This window comes from Magnolia sinica, chromosome 2, assembly GCF_029962835.1.
Source record: "Magnolia sinica isolate HGM2019 chromosome 2, MsV1, whole genome shotgun sequence".
Taxonomy (NCBI): domain Eukaryota; kingdom Viridiplantae; phylum Streptophyta; class Magnoliopsida; order Magnoliales; family Magnoliaceae; genus Magnolia; species Magnolia sinica.
In genome coordinates, this window is record NC_080574.1 from 132,224,277 (window position 1) to 132,246,760 (window position 22,484).

The window sequence follows — 22,484 nt, forward strand, 5'->3', positions numbered from 1 at the left end:
GGAACACAAGCGAAATAATAAAACTTTGATACTCTGGCCGTAATGATACATAGGCAGTTATAAATTAATTATACGTGGAATACAATGATTCCAATTTCTAAATTATGAGGTCCAGTCTACATGTATCATGAACCAAAAAATACTCTTTATTTGATTATCTGACCATCTGATCGTTAGACGGTTATTGGACGGTTAAAAATGAAATATTCAATGGTCCAATTTCAACAAACACGTGTCCAAGAATCACAGGTCAGGATTTCTCAAGCAATCTGTAGTTTTAGCTATGTACCTAGAGACATTGTTTTACACATTTTAGTCGGTTTAATTTGAGTTATTATATGCCACGTCTAATTTCTGAGTGCCGGCGTATCAAAGTCATCCTCTACCCGAGTATCAAGTAACTCTCCACAGAGAAACCACTCCCCCACGGCTCACAGAACTCTCCTTGATTATATCTGAGCGGAATCGGCACTCCAATGCTTCTCCCTCTCTCTCTCTCTCCCTCTCCCTCTCCCTCTCTCTCAAAACCCAAATCAAAGTAGCTGTTTTCCCCTTCATATCCCCCAAACTACAGATGGGTTTTCTCTTTCAACAGCTCTCTTCCAATACCCACTAAAAAGCGTTTTTTTTTTTCTCTCTCGCTTGTATTTTGCCTTGGAAACGCCGTATATATCAGTAGCCGGGGCTTCCTCTCCTTCCTTTTAATCTCTTCTTCTCCAATACCAATTGGGTTTTCAGGAAATGAAATTCTAGCCATGGAAATCTGCTTTTTCTGACATCAAACAATGCTTTCTTTAAGGTGAGACTGTTTTTATTGAACTTTTGCGGTATTTCTTTCTGCGGAATTCGGTAAAAGATTTGTTTATTTATTTTTTATTCGGGTCTTTGAATTCGCAAAAAAGCAGGGATTTTTGGAGAAGGCATAAAAGGAAGGCTTATGTTGCAGTTGGAGTTTTTGGAAGTGGGTATGTTTTGTATAAGCTCTATTCGACTTATAGACGGAGAATTTCTGATTCGGAGAGCGACTACGAGGGTGGACAGAGCGAAATCAATGAAATCATTAAAAGGCAGTTAAGATAAAACTCTATGCTGAAAGTTTCATTTTATAGTCTTGAAACGTTTTTTGTTTTTTATTTTTTTATTTTTTGCTTCACATACATTGATTATTTTGTGCTCACCCATTGTCCACTCTGAGAATTGAAATAGACTCTGAGAATTGAAATAGTATAGATGAAGTGGACCATCTCCATTCCCAAAATGGAAAAATGGGTGTATGCAAATCAATAGGAATGGCTGTAGATATCAATTATAATTGACCAATTATGTTTGGTTTTGTTAGGTTGCAAACCCATTTTGAGAACATTCAAAGAATATCCGATTCGATGACATTGCCTTATGCGATCCATTACTTGAGGTGTCGGATATCGGAAGAACTTGATCTTTCGCAGCTGACGGAGAGGCTAATGCAGGGGAAGGGTCAGCCCAACACCCTCTCACCTAAGGAGAAGCTTGAGCTATGGGAAAGGCTCAAAATTCTAAGTATGATGTTGTTTTCTATTGAAGGTTTCTTTGTATTCTCATTTATTTTATTGTTTTAGGCTACATTTGGATGCACCCCTTGCTGCAAATTTTTTGGCTGTAATGAGTGCGGGAATCCAACATACCCAATAAAACTATTACAATATTGTGTTGCTTCTCGTTGAATATTGTGATATTCAAACCATTGGGCTGTTGTAGAAATTTTGAATATTGCAATATTGGGCAGAAGGGCTACCCGATGTTTGCCCTTATGCTTGCTTAGATGCATATGTGAGCTTTTGCTTCAGGGGTTTTGCGTAGCGGGTGCATGGACAAAAGGAAGAGAAGATCACTGACTTCTTCCTAAGCAATAGACCTTGAGTCTACAAGGAAAGAAAACCTCTAAAAATGAGATTAAAATTGATAATAATGAATGAATCGTTCCTTACAACGTACTTGATGTGGTTTATATAAGCAAACACTTCAATGACTACTAATTTGACTCAAAATAGTAAACTTTCCCAAAATAGCAAAGTCAGTAAAATATGTCTAAACTTACCCAAACTCATAAACCACTCTCATATAACTCAATTAATGACTTTGGACTAAGGTTGGACTCTTAAAAAACCTAAAAATAGTTAAATTACAACTTATTAAAAATAGTAAACTTCGACTTTGGACTGAAATTTAACCCCTAAAACGATTGAATCTTGTGAAACATTTGGGTGTCAACGAACCGTGGTTTATTGTTAAAATACATGTATGGAGTTTAGATCTACACATGGATGTAATAAATCAGAGTTTTTCATGTAAATTTTTTTTTTAATTTTTTTTTGTTATTATTATTATTATTTTAAATTTCAGCTATTTTTAATGATTAATGCCAAATTAAAATTTCATTTTTTTTCAAAATTTGAATTTTTTTTTTTCAAATTTTCAATTCCTTACTGATTTGAGGGCATTCGAGTGGTCCTCCAAATCGGCAATACTATTCATCCGAATTTAATTTTATTTTTTCTTCAAAGAATCAAATTAGTTGGGGGCAATGATGTCAAATGCTTAGTGATATGCATTAGTGGGATGGGTTCCATAGATTACATGAGTTTGGGGCTAATTTGGGGGCATTTTGAGTGGTCTCCCAAGTCATCAACACCATTCATTTGAATTTAATTTTAATTTTTTCTTCGTGGCTTAATGCATCAAGGTCTATAGCTGTCTGTGGTAAAATGGTTATATAAATATAAATATATAATGGTCTCATCATTACATTCATACTCATATAATCTTTTTTATATTGAATTATTGTTACTAGGTATTTAGAAAATTAAATATAGGAGTTTCGCAGTCAATTCAAGCATGTTTGGTTAATAAAATCATCATATAGCCTGAGTCATCATTCTGTCTTTTTTTTTTTTTTGAAAGATAACGATATATATTAAAAGAAAAACGAACAACAAAGGAGCTAGAGATTGTTGAGAAAGTAGAAGCAACTAAGCTCCAAGAAAGAGAAAATCAACATCCTTTAGAACATCTACATGAGAGGCCCATTCAATTATAAAAAATTTAGCTTTAGAGGCGACCGCTTTAGCGGTCTTGGAATCACTTCTGAAACATCTGCTATTTCTTTCTACCCAAACGGACCACCATATAGCGAGGATGGCCATCTGCCACAGCCGGATTTTTTTCTTTCCAATTTTAATGCTGTGCCAGGCTTTCAACAGAAGATCCTCCAAAGTTGGAAAACGCCAACTGATTCTGAAACGGGGGAGGAAGTCTGCCCAGATACTCGCAATAAACAGGCAATGGATGAGCAGATGGTCGACTGATTCTTCTTCTTTCATACAACAGAGGCAAATGTTTGTTAAAATCATCCCTCTTTTCCTTAAATTGTCCACTGTTAGGATTTTCCTATTACCAGCCAACCAACCAAAAACCTTCAACTTCGGATGGACTGAATATTTCCATATAAAATGAGGCATGTGATTGACAGAATTAGAATGGTTGGAGAGGAGCAGTTTGTAAAAAGATTTGACTGTGAACATATAAGAGCTTTCCGCTTTCTAAGTGATTCTGTCAGCAATCGCCTGATTTGGGCTGGAATTGTGAATGAGTTCTAGCAGCTTCACATATTCCTCGATTTCCTAGTCCTCAAGATACCTTCTGCATTGCAGGTTCCATACTATCTTATCAGCCATAATCGAGTAGTGGTCAACAATAGGAATATCTTTCTTCAAAGCCAGCCGGAACATATTTGGGAATTTGTCTTTAAGAGGAGATTCTCCCTGCCAAGTGTCTATCCAAAAGCGAATTCTGTCACCCTTGCCTACCTCAAAGCCAATCCCTTTGAGAATTTCTTTTTTCATACAAAGAATGTCCTTCCAGATGGTCGAGGCCCTATACGAGGAGGAGTCTTTTGTCCACCAACCCCCCACCGAGCTGCCATACTTGCATTTGATAATCTTGTTGCAAAGGCTGCCATTTTCAGTCCCAAGTCTCCAGATCCATTTAACAAGGAGGGCCCAGTTCATCGTCTTTAAGTCTTTTATGCCAGCTCCACCCTCTTTAATGTGTTTGCAAACCTGCTTCCATTCCATAAGATGAAATCTCTTCTTTTCCTCCTTACCATGCCATCGGAAGTTGTGCCTAAGTTTATCTAGAGAAGATAGGACCGCAACTGGACACCTGAATAAGGACATAAAATATGTAGGCAGATTGGATAGGGCAACCTTAATAAGGGTAAGACGACCTCCAATAGATAAATAGCGACATTTGCAGCCTGCAAGGTATTTCTTAAACATGTGGATGACCTTATCCCAAAGATACGTTTTAGGCGGACCGATGCACAACGGGAGACCAACGTAGGTAGTTGGGAAAGACGCCGAGGAGCATCCAACGAGAGCTGCATACTCATTGACTTCTTGATTGTCCATGTTAACCCTATATATTTTGGACTTGATCATGTTTACTTTTAAGCCAGAGACTGCTTCAAAACATCTAATAAAAGTACGCAGGTTGTCCACTAAATCTGGTTTCGCTTCCGAAAAAATCAGTGTCATCCGCATATTGAACATGCGAAATCAGATCTGGCATTCCTTTCACATGTATTCCACTGACAATGCCTGCTTCTTGCCCTTTGTGGAGCATCATGGATAGGGCCTCTCCTACGATAATGAAGATGAATGGGGATAAGGGGTCACCTTGCCTAAGGCCTCTCGAACTTTCGAAGAATCCTTTCGGGGATTCGTTGAGGAGGATAGAGAAATACGCTGAACGGATGCATTCGCCTATCCATTTTCTCCATTTATCTCCAAAGCCCATATGCTTCATCATGTATAGAAGAAAATCCCAATCGACGTGGTCGTAGGTCTTCTCATTATCCAGACTACAAAAGATACTTTTTAGACTGGATCTGTGGCTGCAGTCCAGGCATTCATTTGCAATAAGTGCATAGTCGACGATCTGCTTGCCCGGGATGAACGTGCATTGATTAGGGATCTGATAACCCTCTGCAAGTGGGATGCTAAAACCTTCACCAAGATTTTGTAAGGACTCCCAATTAGATTGATCGGTCTGAATTCATTAAACGCAGCGGCACCTGAAAATTTGGGGATTAAAGCTATGAAGGATGCCCCGATATTTTTAGATAGCCTTCCCCTATCATGGAATTCCTTGAAAAAGGCCATGACATCATCCTGTATTATCTCCCAAAAGAATTGGAAGAAAAGAATAGGATAGCCATCTGGGCCAAGGGCCTTGTCTCCACCTAAGGAATCAATAACCAGCTTAACTTCTTCCACAGACAAGGGAGCTTCAAGATAGGAGGCGTCAGCTTCGCTAATTGTATAAAAAAGGAGATTATCCAGTCGAGGTCTGACCCATCCTTCATTTTGAAGAAGCCCGCTGAAATAGGAAATGGCCTCGCTCGAGATTTTTTCTGTCTTCAATCCGAACATCATTGACCATGATGCTACTAATTTTGTTGGCTCTAGCATGCATCCTGGCTATGCTGTGGAAGTATTTTGTATTCTTGTCTCCTTCCTTGATCCATTTTGATCAAGCCTTTTGCCTCCAAGATATTTCATTTTCAAGGACTTTTGCTGAAAGAGTTTGGATGAGGTGGATTCTCTTGGCCAAAATCTGTCTTCATCGGACTGTCTTCTGCGCGGTCATCGATTGATTGGAGATCAGATAGAATCGAATCCATCTCTGCTTCTCTGTTACAGAATTCCGATTGTTTCCACTGCTTAGCTTATCTTTCAGGAGTCTGAGCTTGGAGCACAGTCTGTTACCTGCAAATCCATTAGTTTGAAAACCTATCCACTAATCAGAAATCATCTTCTGGAAACTTGCAATTTGAAGCCAAGAGATGTCAAATCTAAAAGGTTTTGGACCCCAATCAATCTCCTCGACTGAGAGGAGCAGGGGCCAATGATCAGAGGTTGTTCTAGGAAGAACAGACTGAGAGGTGGAAGGGAATAACTCCAACCACTTAGGGGATAAAACAAATCTATCCGATCTGGATAAGATAGGTTTCAACCTCCCATTCGTCCAGGTATATCTGGACCCAAGTACAGGAAGGTCCATTAGGGCGTGGTCGTCGATCCAATAAGAGAGCTCTCATCTCATAGTTGACCTTGAGCCCATTTGATTTGTCTTCAACAAATCTGGTAGTATTGAAGTCTCCAGCGAAGAAAGCTGGACCAATGAAACTCTTTCTGATTGCAGTCAATTCATCCCAGAAATCTTTACTTTTGGCCTTAATGGTGGGGCCGTAAATAGAGCATATGAGGAATGAAGAGGCAGAAGAAATATTTAGCAGAATCGCTGAAACGGAGAAGGCTCCAACCCAACTTTTCTGAATAGCCCATTGCGAGGATTTCCAAGCCAGAAGAATGCCACCCGCACTACCAACAACGTCCAGAGCTACCCATTGTGCATCTTTAGCCTTCTAAAGCGTTCTTAGCAAACGGTCATCGAAATTCTGCACTTTAGTTTTCTGAAAGCATATGATTTGGGGATTACATCTACCATAGGAATTCTCAACGAGTCTTCTTTTTTGCTTAGACCCAACACCCCTCACATTCCAGGAGATAATCTTCATGTAGAAATAGAATTGCCTCGAGTTCCCTGTCTTCCTGCTTCGACATGCCGCTGAAGTTCCCTGCTGCTACCCGACCTTGGTGTCTGTTTAGAAGGAGATCTCATGGTTGCTAACGGTCTTCCTCGAGCTTCAACACATTGAAATAAAGCAATATAATCTTTCGGGCAGTCTCCAAACGACATCCCTAGAGATCTTCCCACGTGTCCCATTGCATCCCTAATCCACTTTTTCTTCTGAATAATGTCAATTAAGTTGGCTCTGTGTTCTTCATCAACCATCTTGTTAACGAGGGTTCCCAATTGGACGGAAGAACCAATTCTGATTTGTAATGGCTCTACAACAATAACCTCATCTCTCGATTCATCTTGAAATAGGGAGATGAGGTTGTGGTTTGATCCATCACAGGAATAAGAGAGAGGAGTAGAAGATTGCGACTCGGTGGAACGCCGAGTCTCTGATTGCGAGTAGAGTTCCTCCTCGTTCAAATATTTCCCGGCTGGTGAGTCAAATGGAACGACTTCAAGGTGGAAGGCCGTGTGATCTTGCGACAGGACCCCCATCTGCTTGATGAGAGGCGGAGGGTTCCATATGGGCTTTAGAATTGCATGAGAAGACCCTCCCGATGACAGAAAAGGAGCCATTGAATTTTTTATTGAGCCTCGGGATGACGTGGGAGCTCTACCGTCGTTGCCGTGGATGGGAAAAGGTGAAAGGTTGAGATCAAAGGAGGGTAGAGGGTCGGAAATAGGGTTTTCCGAGGTGGTCGTATGCTGAGGGTCCGGACCCGGATCTGACATCGCATGAGGCTCGGGACCCGGATCTGACATCGCATGAGATTCGGGACCCAAAACTGCCTTCGCATGCGGTTCGGGACCCAGGATCGAAGGCATACGTGTATCCGAGCCATCGTGATATGATACGGAGCTGTCCCGTAGAGCTGATGACATTTATGCGGCGTTGGTTCCGATGAGAGAAATTCAGAAGATGGTTGACGTGGTGCAATCTCCTTTGAGTGATTAGATGGATCTGCATGTCGAGGAGCAGAAGCGGCTGAGAGGGGCCTCGTGTCGCTCTCGAGCCTAGAGCTCTGACACTATCATTATTTGCACCAGCTGCCTCGATAGGGATGTGATTCGGTGCTCCCCGGGAGTACCGAAATCTTGTGTCGTTGTGTTCCCTTGCTATTGAACTGAGCACCGCAGACGGAGGAGAGACTTCCTTAATCCGCCATAGATCACCCCATCGTAGAGATGGAGTGTTTGGTGCTTCCATTTGAATCGGAAGCTCGATCTCCCTATTATCCACTAGAATGTTGATATTTTTTGGTAGGGGTAAACCTTTTTTTTTCTTCTGACCCGGATTTTGATAACCGCCATCTCCTCACCGAGCTTTGTCTTCAGATCGAATTCGATGAAGGAACCTACGATAGTTGCCACAGAGATGAAGAAATCATAATTCCAAAGCTCTAGAGGAATCCCCCAGATGAGAATCCAAACATCTTCCATGCCGAACATAGAAAACTCGTTCCAGCTTTTCACACCAATAACAGGGCCATCAGTATCTAAAGCACCCGCCATGATCAAGGGTTCCAAATTAATGCCCGGACCACCCTTTATCCATAGCTCGTTATATCCAATAGGTCTGATGATATACATAGCGGGGCGGATCCTGGAACATTCGTCGATCCAGGCTCTAACTTGGGAAATGGATGATCCTACACGAGCAATGATCACAATCATATCTTGCAGAGCCTCCTTAGATCTGTTCAAATCTTCCTGGCTTATCCACGAAGAATAGTTTAGGGACTTTTTCTTGAGTGGGATCTGAACTTTTCTCCTTTCCTTTACTCTTCCCTCCCGTATTATTGCTGATGTTTTATTTGGAACTTTGGGAGTTAATCAGCACGTCTCTATATGAGAAAGTAATAGGAAGAGGTGGATTTTTTGCCGAAGTCGTATGGTGGTTCGAGGATGAAGAAGATGAACGATATCTATTAACATCATGATAACTCTGGATAGTTCATCTTCTGAGCTCATCCTAATCAAAGCGAATCCTCTTGGGGGGTTGATGGTGTACATAGTCTTGTGTGTTCCTGAAGAACACCATATTGATGCATATCTCTTAGTTGTTATCCTTTATTTATCTTTTAGATATCTTTTGTATATTTGATTTTTTTTTTTTTGGTAATTATCTCTTTACAAACAAAATATTATCTCTTTAGTCATGAGATAAAGATTATGAATAAAAGATTCTAGAGAAGGAGAAAAAAGAAGAAGGTATTCTCTCTTCTTTTCCCTATTTCTATAGACACCTCGGTCCTCTTGATAACCCATCCAAGCAAAATGGTTGTTCACCGCCAGCAGCAACATTGATGCTGGAAAACTAACCACTTGCTTTAAAAGCTCGATCTGATAGAGCGTGACGAATCAATCCTTTTATCTTATAGCCCATGCACCACTTCCTATGGGTTAAGTCCTCGGCCGAACCCCCCTCTTGGGCCCCACATCACATGGGTCTCACCTCGCACGAGTCACCTGCTTCACACGGGCTGCCCACCTTGAGTGTGCCCTCGCATCCCACGAGCCACCCCACTCGAGCCCAATGTGAAAATGTCCCCCGCATTAATCACTCCCGGTAAGGAGTTTTGAACACGAGACCTCACGCTCTGATACCACTTTGATGCAGGACAACTAACCACTTGCTCTAGAAGCTCAAACTGATAGAGCGTGACGAATCAATCACTTCATCTCATAGCCCATGCCCCACTTCCCATCGGTTAAGTCATCGGCCGAACCCCCCCTCGTGGGCCCCATATCACATGGGTCTCGACTCACATAAGTCACCCGCCTCATATGGGCCGCCCACCCTTAGTGTGTCTCCACGTCCCACATGCCACCCCACTCAAGCCCGGTGTGAAAATACCCCTGCTTTAAATGTCCACCTAGCAGCTCTAGACCCCACCAAATGCAAAATCACAACCTCTCACCGAACCACGTGGGCTACATGATACAGGCTATAGTTGCACAAAGCTTGAAGCAAAGCGGCAATAGATTCAGGTGAGTAAGCGGGGAGGTGTTTGCCTAAAAAGTTATCAAGTATAAAAGGCCAGAAAGTGAGAGCAGGAGTGCGGGTTTGAAGTCTATTCGAAGCGGGAGCAATGCCTGGTTAGAAAATCCTGCAACTAAGAATTGCAGCTGTAGTCATCCATAGATGCCTCCATGTTGGTCCTACGATTGTTCAGTCGCCATGAAGAAGCTCTGCTTATCACTGCTGGAAAAACTTGGTGCTTGGCATGAGCTGCCTTAGTCTGAGCTGAAAGCGAAGATGGGGGAGAGGTTCTGGTGGTGGTCGGGGCTAGGGAACAGTCACCACTGAGAATGAGAAGTTGCCCAACCAGCAGCTCCACTGTTTTCCTGATCACCATGTCCGGCTTGAGAAGCACCTTTGTCCTGGCAACCATTAAGAACGATTGATCGATTGACCTTTCTTCTAGCTCAATCACTGTGCTGAAACACCCCAATTTTGGTTATAGCCGACTTGGACTAGGTCTGCAGAGGGATGCTAGAGAGCCCGAGCCATGTTTCTCTGCTGGTAGAGAAATCCTTTGGATACCAGGATTGGACTTTACTCAAATGCAACTTCCTAAATAAGGTGACGTCTGAAGTGAACTCGATCACTTCCTCTTTGGTAAGGAACCAGAAAAGGAAGGTAGAGGATGTGATTCTTGCAACAGAGAACTTCAATGCACCGAACTTTGACACCCTCAGGCTGTCCACCATCAATAGGATAGAGACCCTGTCATTTAAAGCTTTCTCTTCAACAGACAATGCCAATTCATTCCTGGGGGACCAGAAAAATATCTGAAACTTTTGAGGAAAGTATCGTGTTCCCCAGAAGTGCCTCTTTAAATGAACTGGGCAATATTGGTTGGCATTTGGGGAGATCCTAGAAGGATGAGCATCCTTGCTCTCATCTGCGGGCTGATACTCTGCTCTCTGATTAAGGCTATTCCGGGTCCCAGGGTTAGCTGCTTCATGGACTGGAACAATCCCCCCCTAAGCAGATTCCTGTCCATAGATTCCATAGTGACTTTAGTACGTTCAGCCTGTGCTTTGGGTTATGAATAACTGCCACCTTTCCAAATCACTTGAAAGACTCCTTCAGCCTCTCCAGCGCAAGGTTGAATGGGATGTTGGTGATGAAGAGGCTGAATAGACCCTTTCGATTTCTTTTTGACACTTTAGTCCACCCATCTCTATTATCATCTTTCTTCCCCTTTCTATTTTTCTTTTGGCCCTTCCAGCCTGAATTTGTGTAATCTTGGCACTCCATTAAGTCATCCACAACCCATCCTACATCAGGTTTTCTTTAGGCTGTGTTTGGATGTACAATTGACTTAGACTGTGATGATTGTGTTGTCAGAAAGTGGAGGTGAATCATTACAAGTTTTTATTCAATTAGAAATGCTAGTTCTTGCAGTATTGTTGCTATTGTTTTTGTTCTTTTGAAAGATATTATTGTTTTTGTTTCAAAGTCCAACTCAAAGTGAACATAGTAGATATCTGCTTGGGGTTACTGACTTTGGATCTTGGGAAAAATCCAGCTTTGGACATATTTCTGTTCTGCAACTATTGCATGCAAGTCAATTATATATCCAAATGCAGCCTTAAACATGCTATTCCAACAAATAACTGTTTGCAGTTCAGAGATGAAAAGGCACATTGGGTTTATTTGGCAAAAAAAAAAAAAAAAAAGGAAAAAGGAAAAAAAGTCTCCTTAGTGCTCATTTGGTTGCTTTTGGTCTTTTGGCTACCAGGTTTTACGAGAACTGCATTGTCATTGTGGTCCATGACGCTACTCACATTGTACATCAGAGTCCAGGTCAACATCCTGGGGAGACATCTCTACATCGATACAGCTCGGGGTTTGGGAAGCTCCGGAGTGTTGGTAAGAGCTATTGTCCTTCTCTCTTTTCATTTTCTAGTTCTTTGCGAGACCTTTTTTTTTTCATAAACACAGACTTTGCTAACCTTTAATCTTGGTTGCAACATTCATATATGCAAATTACTTAGGCCATGTGTTACAACAATACTTATTGTACCAATCTGGTGTTTTAGCAATTTATTAGTGATGCAATTCACGATCTTCAAATCAATTTGAGACCCACTCAAATCACAAAAAAACAAGTATAAACAGCAAAAACAATAGAAATTGCATGAAAATATGCATGTGGCCTTTGATGCCAAAGATAATGATCACATTGGACTGCCGAAATGTATATTTTTTCACATAAGGTATTTAATATTTTTGTAAATTTCTTTTAACTGAAATTATTTTCTCTTTTGCTTTTTTTGGGGTTGCTATTGTTGAGTACCTAACCAATATGTCAAAAGCCCCAAGACTCAATGAACGCATCTAGGCCCTTAAGCCAGATTGTACCATACCACCATGCTCTGCAGCCGATGACCATGGTGGCCCACTTTGTGGAGACATGCACTGCAGTCACTTTTCCACATACCCCTTTCCACCACGACATCTGCACTCCGGTTATACCACATAGCCCTTTCTAAGCATGGTGGCTGTGCTCTGGTTGTCCCGGTAGCCCATTCCACTTTGTGGGACTGGGGGCTTTCACCGTGGCCCCGTTCGCCCTCTCCGAAGGTCACTCCTTTACTCGAAGATAGGACATGGTGTTGGCTTTGAATCCTTTGATACCAATTGTTAAGAATGTAACCAATACGTCAAATGCACCAAGACTCATGGAGCATGTCAAGCTAGGCCGTTAAACCGGATCATAACACACACCGAAGATTCTGTAAAAGGTGCGGTCCAAACATTAGAATGTATCGGGTAAAATAAAATTTTGTGCCTCTTATTTTATTGTGGTGCAAAAGCACTACGATGATGTTTCAAAAGTTCACAAATTTCACAACTGATCCATATTAAAAGACATGGGTAACAATTGTTTCAAAACATTACTGGATGGATGTCCAAACCGACAATACCACATAAAAACATCATCCTTATTCAAACTAAAAGAACCGGTAGGGAGATTACTATAAGAGTCAAGAAAATACTGCCTACAAGCCTAATGACTATCACCAATCACCTTCATTGTCTTCAAGTCCTGAAAAATACAATAAGTGGTAAACAAGGTCATGAAACGATTTAACGATTTTGTAAGGTGACTGATAGGTAAGAAGTTAGTGCTTAGTAGAGAGATTAGGAATTGAGAGAACTAAGGACAATTAAACTCAGGGGAGTAGGGATGACTCCTTTCTTGGCAATGTCGGTAAAGGTGCTGTCTGCTACCTTAACTTTGCCAAGAGGTGCATGAGTAGTGCAAGAAAAAGATTAAACATACTTGACATGTGATTAGTGGCTCCCATAAGAGCTTGATGGACACATCGGACTGTTGGATTGGGTGGACATGATGATCGGACCATTGTATCATCATCATCGAACATCTTGATTGTGGACTCCCATGGGCCCCGGAATAATTTAGTTGTTTAGATTGTTTACATGCTTCATTATTTTTGGTATACCTTATATTTGTGTTGAGATTAGGGAGTTAAGAACAACTTTTAATTGACTAAGCGTCTTTATGTTGAGAATCTTATCTTAGAGCGTCTTTTTGTAAAAGGTCTTTTCTGAGACTAAAAGAGAGATGGGTGTGTGAAGCCTTGATGCCATTATTTTGAAAAAAAAGCCATGTTTTCTCTTCTTCATGTGATTTGAAGAATACTCCATGTGATTTGGAGCTTGGGTGTGGTGTGATTCCATTCCCCATTCAACGGAGGTGCGAGACTTCCATCTATCATCTTCCTTCTCTCTTCCTTTCTATCCAAAAGAGGTATTTTAAAAAAAAAACTTCATCTCTCTTCTTCCCTTCCTATTAAAGACCATTCAAATTATATTTTTCTTCAACTTTTCAACATCTAACTACAACCCTGACCGAAATCAACCATCGAGGACCCAAAAACCATAGCCAACGACTCATACGTACGAGCCCCTAGGTTGACCGTATAGACAACCGCTCAATCCTTTGATTTTCCCTTGCTTCCCCCATCAAAACTCCTTGATTCCCCATCCATAATCCTACCCTAAACCCTAAATCCCCAATTTTCTATTTTTCCCAATTTCTAAAGACCTTAATTCCAAAATTTCCAATTTCCATGAATAATAATTTTCCAAATTTCAGATTTTCCCCATTCTAACCCTAATAATAAAATTTACAAATTTGTCCCTTGAGTGTGGAACGTGCCTATGCTAAATTTGAAGTTCTATCATTTCGTCGGGCCTTGTTTTAATTGATTTATGTGATTTCTTAGCATGCGGGCATGCAATTTACGTTAAATAAGATTTTATTTCCTATTGTTTACTCTTAAATACTTGGTGGGTTAGCATATTTTGTTATTTGAATTACTTTATGGACTCTTTCATAATCTCCATGTTGCATGCTAGCATTAAATCATGTGTCCTACATCAAATTTTTTTTTTTTTTATATCTTTGTTTCTTTTTTTAATCTGTCCTGCCACCTTCTCCGAGAGCTTCATAGCGTGACTCAGAAGTTTGATCCCTCTTGGTGCAACTTTGTGCATGCCTTTTGTTCTCGTTGATAGGTGTGATGATGCTTCTCCTCTCATAGGGCATTTTTTGGCATAGTTCTATTGAAAAAGCTAGTCAAAGAACGTACCTGATTTTGCTCTTGAATATCGCATGTTCCCACAACCTTTTCTTTCATGATCCTTATTAATGCTATTTTCCACCCACCTAAATTTAATGGTAGTACACATGCACTCCTGATCTCCCAGGGACCAAAGCCCCTCCTAGTTCTATCCCCACTCCCGTGTCTTCATTTAACAACCTTTGGAAGTACCTGTCCTCTCTTCATAATCTGATCATCTTTCCCCAAGAGCCTCCGATCTTCACCTTTGATGCATCTAAAGTGGATTTTGTCTCTACCTTTCCTCTCTGTCGCTTTTGTTTGGTTGTATATATCTCTCTCCCTTTCTAATGTGTGACCTCTCGTGCCGTTCATCATATGATTCGTATTAACTTTGGAAGTTTTGGTTGTATTTGTTTCTTATTGTTTGTCACTTATCTTATGTATCCTGAGTATAATGCTCTTTCTAATTCTCTTGAGTTTTGCATGGGTGCCTTTTCTGATATTACGAAATCTTTCATTTAGAGAGAGAATGCACAAGCTTAGCCGTGCTTTCCCTCTACACTTACAATTATTAATGTGTCGAAAACTAGACATCTCCTTGTTAAATATTATTTGGACTACCAAAATATCTGAAGTAGGTTAGCAATTGAAATAATTTCAGTTATATGATGCTTATGTAGCTAGGATTCGGCAGTTGGTTGGATTACTTTATTGGAGTCTTGCTAAGTCACAGGTGGCACTTGTGTGGCACATTCAAGCCCTGCATAAGGTGGGCCCCACCATGTAGTGATCTGGTCCGAAAGTCAATTGGGTGACACGTGTACATTGAATGTGGACGCTTGATAATTATTTGGAATGGTTGCTGGATGATCTTATTGGCATTACTTTTGGGCGCGGTCATCCACATGGTGGGCCCACCTGTATAGCTGTGCATGTGTGTGATGCCCATCAATTAAGTGTGTAATGTCATTAACACTGGCCATATCCTGAGTTGTGCAGGATGAAATCGATGCATTTGACAGGCACAGCCAGCAAGAGTTTCTAGCAACCGCTGACTATCTTTCCAACTATGGCATGAGCTCATTGATTCCGAACATGCAGAGAGCTGCGATGGAAGTTCTCAAGGAGTAAGTTGAAGATGCATATATTTGCAGTCCACTTCCCGCTTTCTTGAGTTCTAAACATTTGAATGATTAAAATTGCTCATGTCACCTAGAGTGCTTCCCTCTTTGAAGGACTTCCACATTGGATGTGTGTGTTGATGTTTGCATAGTTCTGTACTCTTAGAGCCTTTTATGAAGTGCACTCCAGGTACTGGAACCGCCATTAGTAATAGTGGTACTAAGCTTTTGTGTGACCCACATGGTGTATGTATGACATCCAACCTGTCCAAAAGGTGCGCTCAACATGATGTGCACCTAGCTCAAAAATAGGCCAATCCAGTCATCAAGTGGGCCACTGTATGAGACAATGAACAACCACCCAAAAACTCCCCATTCAAGTGGTGATCCATGACTCCATGTGGTATATGTATGGAACCCAACACATGTGCCAAAATAAGGCCTATATCATCCCCGCCACTGCGCGCACACACACAAAAGAAAATAAGAAGAAGGAAAGTCCCCCAACAGCCAGGGACACCTGATGATCGGATATGCCTGACTTTTGGTTGTGTCCGACCATCATGGCACGGTGCACCTTTTGGATGGTCGGATGTCATACACACAGCTCAATGTTACGGCAACAGACCAGCACCAACATAAGTAATGGTGGTACTGGTACCGCACTACTGCTGGAGCTCACCCATGTATATTCTTAATATATTTTTATCAATTTTTTAATGCATTCAATTTCTGTACATTCAATATAAGTATTATTTTATTCAAGCATGTGATATTCATACATTCAGAACCCATGTGCAAGTACAACATCTGGACCTTTCATTTTCTGGGCCCTCCTGGGACCTTTCATCTTGGGACCCCTAAAAATCACACCAGTTGTGCGGTTACAGCCACTGAGTTGAGGACTTCTAGAATTCAAATGGTAGTTAAAGGAAACTTCCAACCAATGGTCAACATTCGATTTTCAGCTTGACGGCCCATTCATGGAAGGGCACACTATATGAAGTCCAAATCTCTTACATGGGTGCTGCTTGCATGGATAATGATTATTGGGTGCTTGGTAGCTAACTTGGATATTAGTGTGTTTAGCACTGGATTCTCTTCTACAATATTCAAATATATTTATTTCAAATGTGTGTTATCATATCCACATTAAATGTTATTTATAATTTTATCTGTACACACCTGTCAGTTTGTTGGGTCATTAGGTTTCATCATGTTTGGTTAAACCCTTGTTTCCAACATCAATCTTATTTTACAGATCAACATGGTCAGAGGAATGTAGATTTGAGTAAAGAGTATCGGGGTTTTCTTCGTGCCACACATGTGCTAGATATGGGCCATTCATCAGGTGGGCCTACCGTGGATGTGCCTTTGCATGGAAATCAAGTCCAATCATCAAGTGTTCCAGACAAAAGAAAATGGACAAACAGTTGGAAAGGAAATAGCCAATGGTCCATACTCAACCGATACCAGACCAGCTGATTTTGGGCCAGAACATGTTCATGGTGGGCCTCATCTGATAAATGGCCCCAATGTTGCACATAAGCCACATTAGCATGCGTGTCATGAAGAAAACCCTCAATCCTCTTTGCACAAATTTCTTTGTTGTTTCTCAAATGGTTATTCTGTGTCCATTTTCACACTGGCATAGATTGATATCACATTTTCTGGTCATCTTCGTATGCAGAAAGCAGCTGAGGGACCCATTCAGCACTAACCAACTACGTGAAACCATTGTGCAAATATTGGATTCGTTCATGAGCATGGGGCCCCCTCATCAGTGGGTGACCTACTTGGTACCTGAAAATGCTATTGTATACAAACAGCTGGTGGCTGCATCAAGTGATGGTTCCGCACTGCTTCCAGATGTCAGCAAACTCGACCAACTCATGGCAGAGACACGGGTCGTTCTATCAAGGTCAGTAGCCCAGATTTTCTCTTTTGCATGGTTGTCTCTCAGCCTGATTTCTTCTGTTTGGAGAGACGTACAGACAAACAGCATCTGCATTTGGGTTTCTGGGAAACTCTAACCTTATCTAGTGCTGATTCGGAACATAGTCTAAGCATCGAACGGTACATCCTCATAGTTGAAAGAGGAACTGACTCAGAGCTTTGCCAAAAGTGTGCCAAGACAGCACACGTGTGAGATCCAGGCTATTTATCAGAATGTACTGTATGCTCTAGTAAAAAATTCCAAAAAACTATTTTCAATAAAAATTGGTATCCGATTAACTTGACGAGTCGCAGAGCATACATTTGAACTAATCGGGTGCTGAGTGCTATGTATGCAAGACTATATATGTAATGTTGTGTGTGTATAATTCTGTGTTGAATGCAATGCCGATGGTAGACGGTAATTTTGGCTGGATAAATCCGCCTTGACTACCCACTTTCTGTGCGTATACCAATCGATCAGAGTTTCTGATGGGCAAGATCCGAATATATCGGCGAGCCACAGAGTATATGTTCGAATCAATTTGGTGTTTTGTGCTATGTAATGCAATGTTGACGGATGCGGTAAGCATGGGGGTTGAGAAGGAATTAAATGTTGCACGATGTTAAAGTAAGGGCTGACGAAGTTGATCTCAGAGGTTGGACGGTTGGCTGGACAATAGCGTCGCAAGGATTGAATTAAGTGGCTTGGATCTAGGCCTGTGTTGCTTGGGAGGCTAGGGATCTAACTGGATTAGGCCAGACCTGTGCTAGGCTTTCTTCTGTTGCTGTTTCCTCTCCTCGGTGGAGGGATGGGATGGATGGAAGTGGCTTTAGGGCTTCTAGGATTGCTGGATGATTGGATTTGATGGGTTTATGATCGAAGGGGTTCTTAGTTCTACTGGATGCTTGAAATGTGAAGGGAAGGCGGCTATTTTTAGTCTCTCAGTCCGGTTTTCTGGTAAATCTTAGCAAATCTAGGGTTAAAAAGGGGCTTGGGTGGTTAGGATTTGAGATTGCCATGTGGCAAGATGGGTTAGATTGGAGGTTAAAAGGGCAAATTTAGCCAAGGGGGAAGGGCATCATAGTCAACTCACATTGCCACGCGGATGAAGGTTGCAAGGGGAGCCACTCCACACTTATAGGTCTCCTGACTAGGCAGGAGACTTGCCACGTGGCTGGCGGCCCTGTGTTTTGGCAAGATGATGAGCGGTGTGAAAGAATGAGGGAAAGGAATCTTGGAGTCGGCAATCGGGGAAGTAGACGAATCCACGAACTGCGGAAATGAACAGGGTGAGTGGGAATTAGTTTGTAGAAAGAAACAGGAATGGAGGAAAAAGTATTCTCATTCATGGACTTTGTCTTCATATCTAATATTTTTTGTTGAAGGCTACCTTGAATCTTGGAAACCAATCAACTTTGAGAGGGTCTTTGCTTGCGCAGACATAGTTATGGAGGTTGTAGTTTTGCGGCAAAGAAACTCTAATGATAGTGTAGAGGCTTCACGTTCCTTCGTATGAGCTCCGAAGAGGAACTGGCAAGAGCAATGGTCGAACTGAATGGGGAAAGCTTCAAAGGGAACAAAGTGAGAGTTCGGAAGGCAAAATACGATCCAAAAAGGAGAAACAACATAGAAACAGGTAAAGATAAACATGGAAGATATTCGTCGAAAGGAATATAAAAGAGTGTACCTCGGTCAGGTGCTCCAGAAAGCTCGGGCCCTTCGAAGATGGCAACAAAGGTGGTAACAGGGAGGTCCTACAAAGAGGCGGTTGCGAACATATCAGAGCTACAAGCAAATCTAGATGGGAACATACAAGTCTTAGAAGAAAAAGAAATCGAATGGGCTTAGAGGATAGATTCGGCAGGTCCAGAGGTATCATTACACCCTTATGTGTTGGCCGACTCTATGACGAAATTTGAAGACTGCTTCGCAACAGTTGTTCAGACTGGAGATTGAAACAGAAGAGTCATACCTAATCCATTGGCTTCTTAGCGAATGCGAATAGTTAGAGGAAGAGCTCATTGTCAAACCGATACAGGAGGATACGATGCTGATGTAGCTGGGATGTTAAGACCATGCCAAAAATGTATTCTCTATATGCAACTTGAGCGAAGGCGAAATCATAAAAAATATACAAAAATGGGAAGCCCGGTCCATTTTCGGATGGGAGGAACACTACTACCAAATGTGGCACATTCCTCTGGAGCTTTGGATGGACAACGTCTTTCAAGAGCTTGGAGCTTGTGTGGATGTGGTGGTGGAAATCGATAAGCGTATAGACAGGAGTGAAGAACTTTGCTTCACAAGAATTCGAATCAAGAAGAAGAAATTATCCAAATATCTGACTTCCATAGGTTTAAAGGTGGGCAATGCTAGTATCCCGGTGAAGGTGATCCAAGAGCAGATTGTGGATGAAGCATAAGACTGCGAAGCTAAACAGGGCTTGCCCATGGCGAGGGAACCAAATCACAAAGGAGGAGAACCTGATCCATACTCCTACCGATCACCAACAAAGATAAGGGACAAGTGTCAAGCTGCGAAAGAGCATCGAAGGGGGGAGGACACGTGCCACGATCTCTGTCCTGCTCCATTCGAATTGGTACTTGGCGTCTGGTCTGGAGAGATGTGCGGAGAAAATTTGGTGGAGTTGTAGGTTCAAGGCCAAAGGCATTTATGAGGGGGCTCTCGAAGTCTTCTCCCCAACAAATCGTGTGCCAACACGTCACCACGATGGGAGAGAGAGCCTTCTTTCGATGGATTCTATTGGGCCGAGCACAAATACAAATACTCAGGCCAACGATATGACCTTGGCACATGACAACTTTAATCCCATTGCCAATGTCATAACCTCGACACGTGAGAACTTTAATCCCATTGCCACACGTGCCCTCGATTACTTAGGTCAAGGCATGTGCGACTCGGATTGAACGCAAAATTCGTCAGATAACAGAGTCTCAAGTGATGGGAGACAGGCTTCACAAAGAGTTTGGCTCCTGCCCACCTCAATTAACGACTTCGACTGTGATTTTCAATAGGAGAGCTACTCCTATGTGATGACGAATCCGAGTGTAAGCATAAAGCATTCGATCGCCAGTAGAGGACCAGGCGATCGTCTGCCCTTTTAAAATTTCGGGGGAAAGTTTCGGTGGGGTGTTACTCAGAACCCACACTCCAAACTTAGGACAGTCCTTTTGCCCAGTGGGACATTAGGGTCAACACCAATTTTATCGGGACGAAGGTCGAAGCGGTGAACTTGAGGATCCTTTGGCTATCAGGTAGCATTCAACAATCAGTGAGATCAATGGAGTTGATACATCACAGTCTTTTTCGGCAGAGACAGATGTGTGGCAACAACCAGTGTTTGAAATATCGATACTATCGACCGATATTATCAGTATCCCAGTCCAGCGATACGAAACCCTTTGGAAGATACTAAAAAATTGGAAAATTTTATAGAATACTTTTTATCGATCGATATATCAATAAAATATTGCATAATATCGCCAAAAATAGTTTATATAACTAAATATTGTTCTAAATATCGTGCGATATCAACGATACTATCACTTTTATTGGGAATTTATTTCTTTTTTCAAGAAATTTGCTATACAATACCAGCCGGGGCTACTGTAGCCAACTCCGGGATGGTGGGAGAGCATCATTATCTAGAAAAAAATGAAAAAAAATAAAAAATAAAATTTCAACGGTAGATTTCGATACCTATAAAGAAGATCACTCCGATCGGAAGCTGCATTTGATGGGCCATTCAAATCGAAGTCTCTGATTTGGAGAGATTTGGGTGTGAAATCTGGAGAAATCCTCTGCATTTGGGAGAGATTTTAGGGTTCCCGCGTTCCGGAATCCTCTGCTTAAAAAAAAAGGGCCCCGAGCCCTTATTTTCCAGAAGAGGAAGGGTTGGTGTACCACACACGACTGACATGGATGGTGTGTTGACGTCACCAAGTTCCGTGGCTCCCATCATGAGGTATATGTTATATCCAAACTGTTCGTCCATTTGACGAGCTCGTCATAAGGCTTTAGCCAAAAAATAAGACAGATCAAGTGGACCACACTGAAAAAAACAGCGGGATATTGAACATCTACCATTGAAATCCTTTTGGGGTCACAGAAGTTTTGGATCGATATGATATTTGTTTTTCCTCTTCATCAAGGTCTTTGTGACCTCATGAACAGATTGGATGGAAAATAAACTTTATGGTGGGCCCTACGAATGTTATAACGGTGAGAATCATTGTCCTCATTGCTATTTGTGGTGTGGTCCAATTGAGATTTGGATACGACTCATTTTTGGGCTCATGATCTAAAATGATCTATCCAAATGGATGAACGATGTGGATATAATAAATACATTGCTGTGGGGCCCATGTAGCTTTGATCTCGTTTGAATTGTTTGTACAACTTGAGCTCGAGGATCATTAGCGCTCATCTTCGTGGACGTGGATTTCCTGCGAAAGGCTTTCGCAGGAAGTTCCAGCGCTGGAAACTTAGGTGGGGTCCACTGTGATGTTTGTGAGAAAACCACCTCGTCCATCCGTTATTTGAGATCATTTTAGGACTTGGGGCCAAAAATGAGCCAGATCCAAGACTCAAGTAGGCCGAAAACGTGAGAATTGAACGTCCACAGTTGAAATATGTGGGGCCACAGAAGTTTTGACTCGGTTTAATATTTGTGTTTTTGGTTCATCCTAGTAGTAATGACATTATGAACGGTATGGATGGAATGTAAACATCATAGGTTGTTGACCCAGGGAGGTTTCAACGGTAGGAATTTCCCTACCTGCCTTTTCCTTTAGTGCGGCCCACGTGAGTTTTGGATCTTGCTCAATTTTTGCCTCAAGTCTTAAAATAAGCTCACAAAACGGATGGATGAGGTAGATTTCTCACAAACATCACGGTGTGCCCCACCTAGGTTCCAGCGCAGGAACTTCCCGCAAAAGGCTTTAGTAGTTATCTGCATCCCAACTTCGCACTACACGTACCCACACCAGCTAGGTCGCTGGTGTGTGGTACACCATCCAATCCACACCATCCATCCACTTTCATAAGTCATTTTAAGGCATGAGCCCAAAAAGTAAACAGATATAAGCTCAAGTGTACCACACTACAAGAAAACG

General features: G+C 41.8%; 1 protein-coding gene across 2 annotated transcripts in view; it reads left to right on the plus strand.

Annotated features, from left to right (window-relative positions):
• Window positions 1–553: 553 nt before the first annotated feature.
• LOC131237687 (peroxisome biogenesis protein 3-1-like) overlaps window positions 554–22,484 on the plus strand; it is a 28,340-nt gene continuing 6,409 nt past the window's right edge. The window contains exons 1-6 of one of the 2 annotated variants that reach the window (XM_058235595.1): window positions 554–799; window positions 903–1,070; window positions 1,340–1,539; window positions 11,436–11,566; window positions 15,289–15,416; window positions 17,101–17,331. In XM_058235595.1, the coding sequence (XP_058091578.1) occupies window positions 786–799; window positions 903–1,070; window positions 1,340–1,539; window positions 11,436–11,566; window positions 15,289–15,416; window positions 17,101–17,331 (872 nt within the window). In that variant the 5' untranslated portion in view covers window positions 554–785. The remainder of the gene's footprint in view (window positions 800–902; window positions 1,071–1,339; window positions 1,540–11,435; window positions 11,567–15,288; window positions 15,417–17,100; window positions 17,332–22,484) is intronic. The other variant, XM_058235596.1, reaches the window with a different exon arrangement.